The sequence below is a fragment of the Bison bison genome, unplaced genomic scaffold (genome assembly GCF_000754665.1).
Source record: "Bison bison bison isolate TAMUID 2011002044 unplaced genomic scaffold, Bison_UMD1.0 scf7180017859754, whole genome shotgun sequence".
NCBI classification, from domain to species: Eukaryota; Metazoa; Chordata; class Mammalia; order Artiodactyla; family Bovidae; genus Bison; species Bison bison.
The window spans coordinates 20,668-21,441 of record NW_011490326.1 but is presented as its reverse complement, the minus strand read 5'-3'; the positions used below and the strand labels follow the sequence as shown (position 1 = coordinate 21,441).

General features: G+C 57.0%; 1 protein-coding gene across 1 annotated transcript in view; it reads right to left on the bottom strand.

Annotated features, from left to right (window-relative positions):
- Window positions 1–269: 269 nt before the first annotated feature.
- The window catches only part of ASMTL (acetylserotonin O-methyltransferase-like), a 16,058-nt gene continuing 15,553 nt past the window's right edge, over window positions 270–774 (bottom strand). The window contains exon 9 of the mRNA XM_010831399.1: window positions 270–570. Coding sequence (XP_010829701.1) covers window positions 514–570 — 57 coding nt within the window. The 3' untranslated portion in view covers window positions 270–513. The remainder of the gene's footprint in view (window positions 571–774) is intronic.

Below are 774 nucleotides of genomic sequence, written 5' to 3'. Positions count from 1 at the left end.
TAGACACACAGACATACATATTTAGACACACAAACACACACACAGACCACATATGCGTGCACACAGACACACGTGCACACACTCACAGGCATGTGCACTCAGACACACACAATACACACTCAGATACGAGACAGAAATGCAGACATAAAGACACACAGGCTGTATACATGTGCTCAGTCGCATCCAGCTCTCTGACACCCTATGGGCTGTAGCCCAGCAAACTCCTCTGTCTGTTGGATTTCCCAGAGAAGAATACTGGACGGGTGCCATTTCCTCCTCCAGGGGATCTTCCCGACCCAGGGACCGAACCCACATCTCTTGCTTTGGCAGGCTGGCTCCCTACCACTGCGGCACACTCACCCCATACAGGAGATAAACAAGGCCGCCCAAAGAGGGAGAGCTGGCACACAAGGGCGCCGCACGGACCTGGCACAAAGTGGACCCGCTCTGACGGCCGTGCGTCGGTCTCAAAGTCCCCGGCAAGCTTGATGACCTCTGGGAGGGCAAAGATGGTCACCTGCAGACGCGGGTACTCCTGGACAAGCTTGTGGGCCAGGGCGCCCGTGCAACCTGTGGGAAGAAACGAGGGCTCTGGACCATCCTGGCCTGTCTCCAGAGGTGCAGCTCTGGCAGGACCAAATCAGCATTCTCGGACATGACCTGAGCCTGTGCCCTCACAGGAGGTCAGCCAGTGGGGAGATCTCTGCTGTCTCACTGCTCTCGGACATGACCTGAGCCTGTGCCCTCACAGGAGGTCAGCCAGTGGGGAGATCT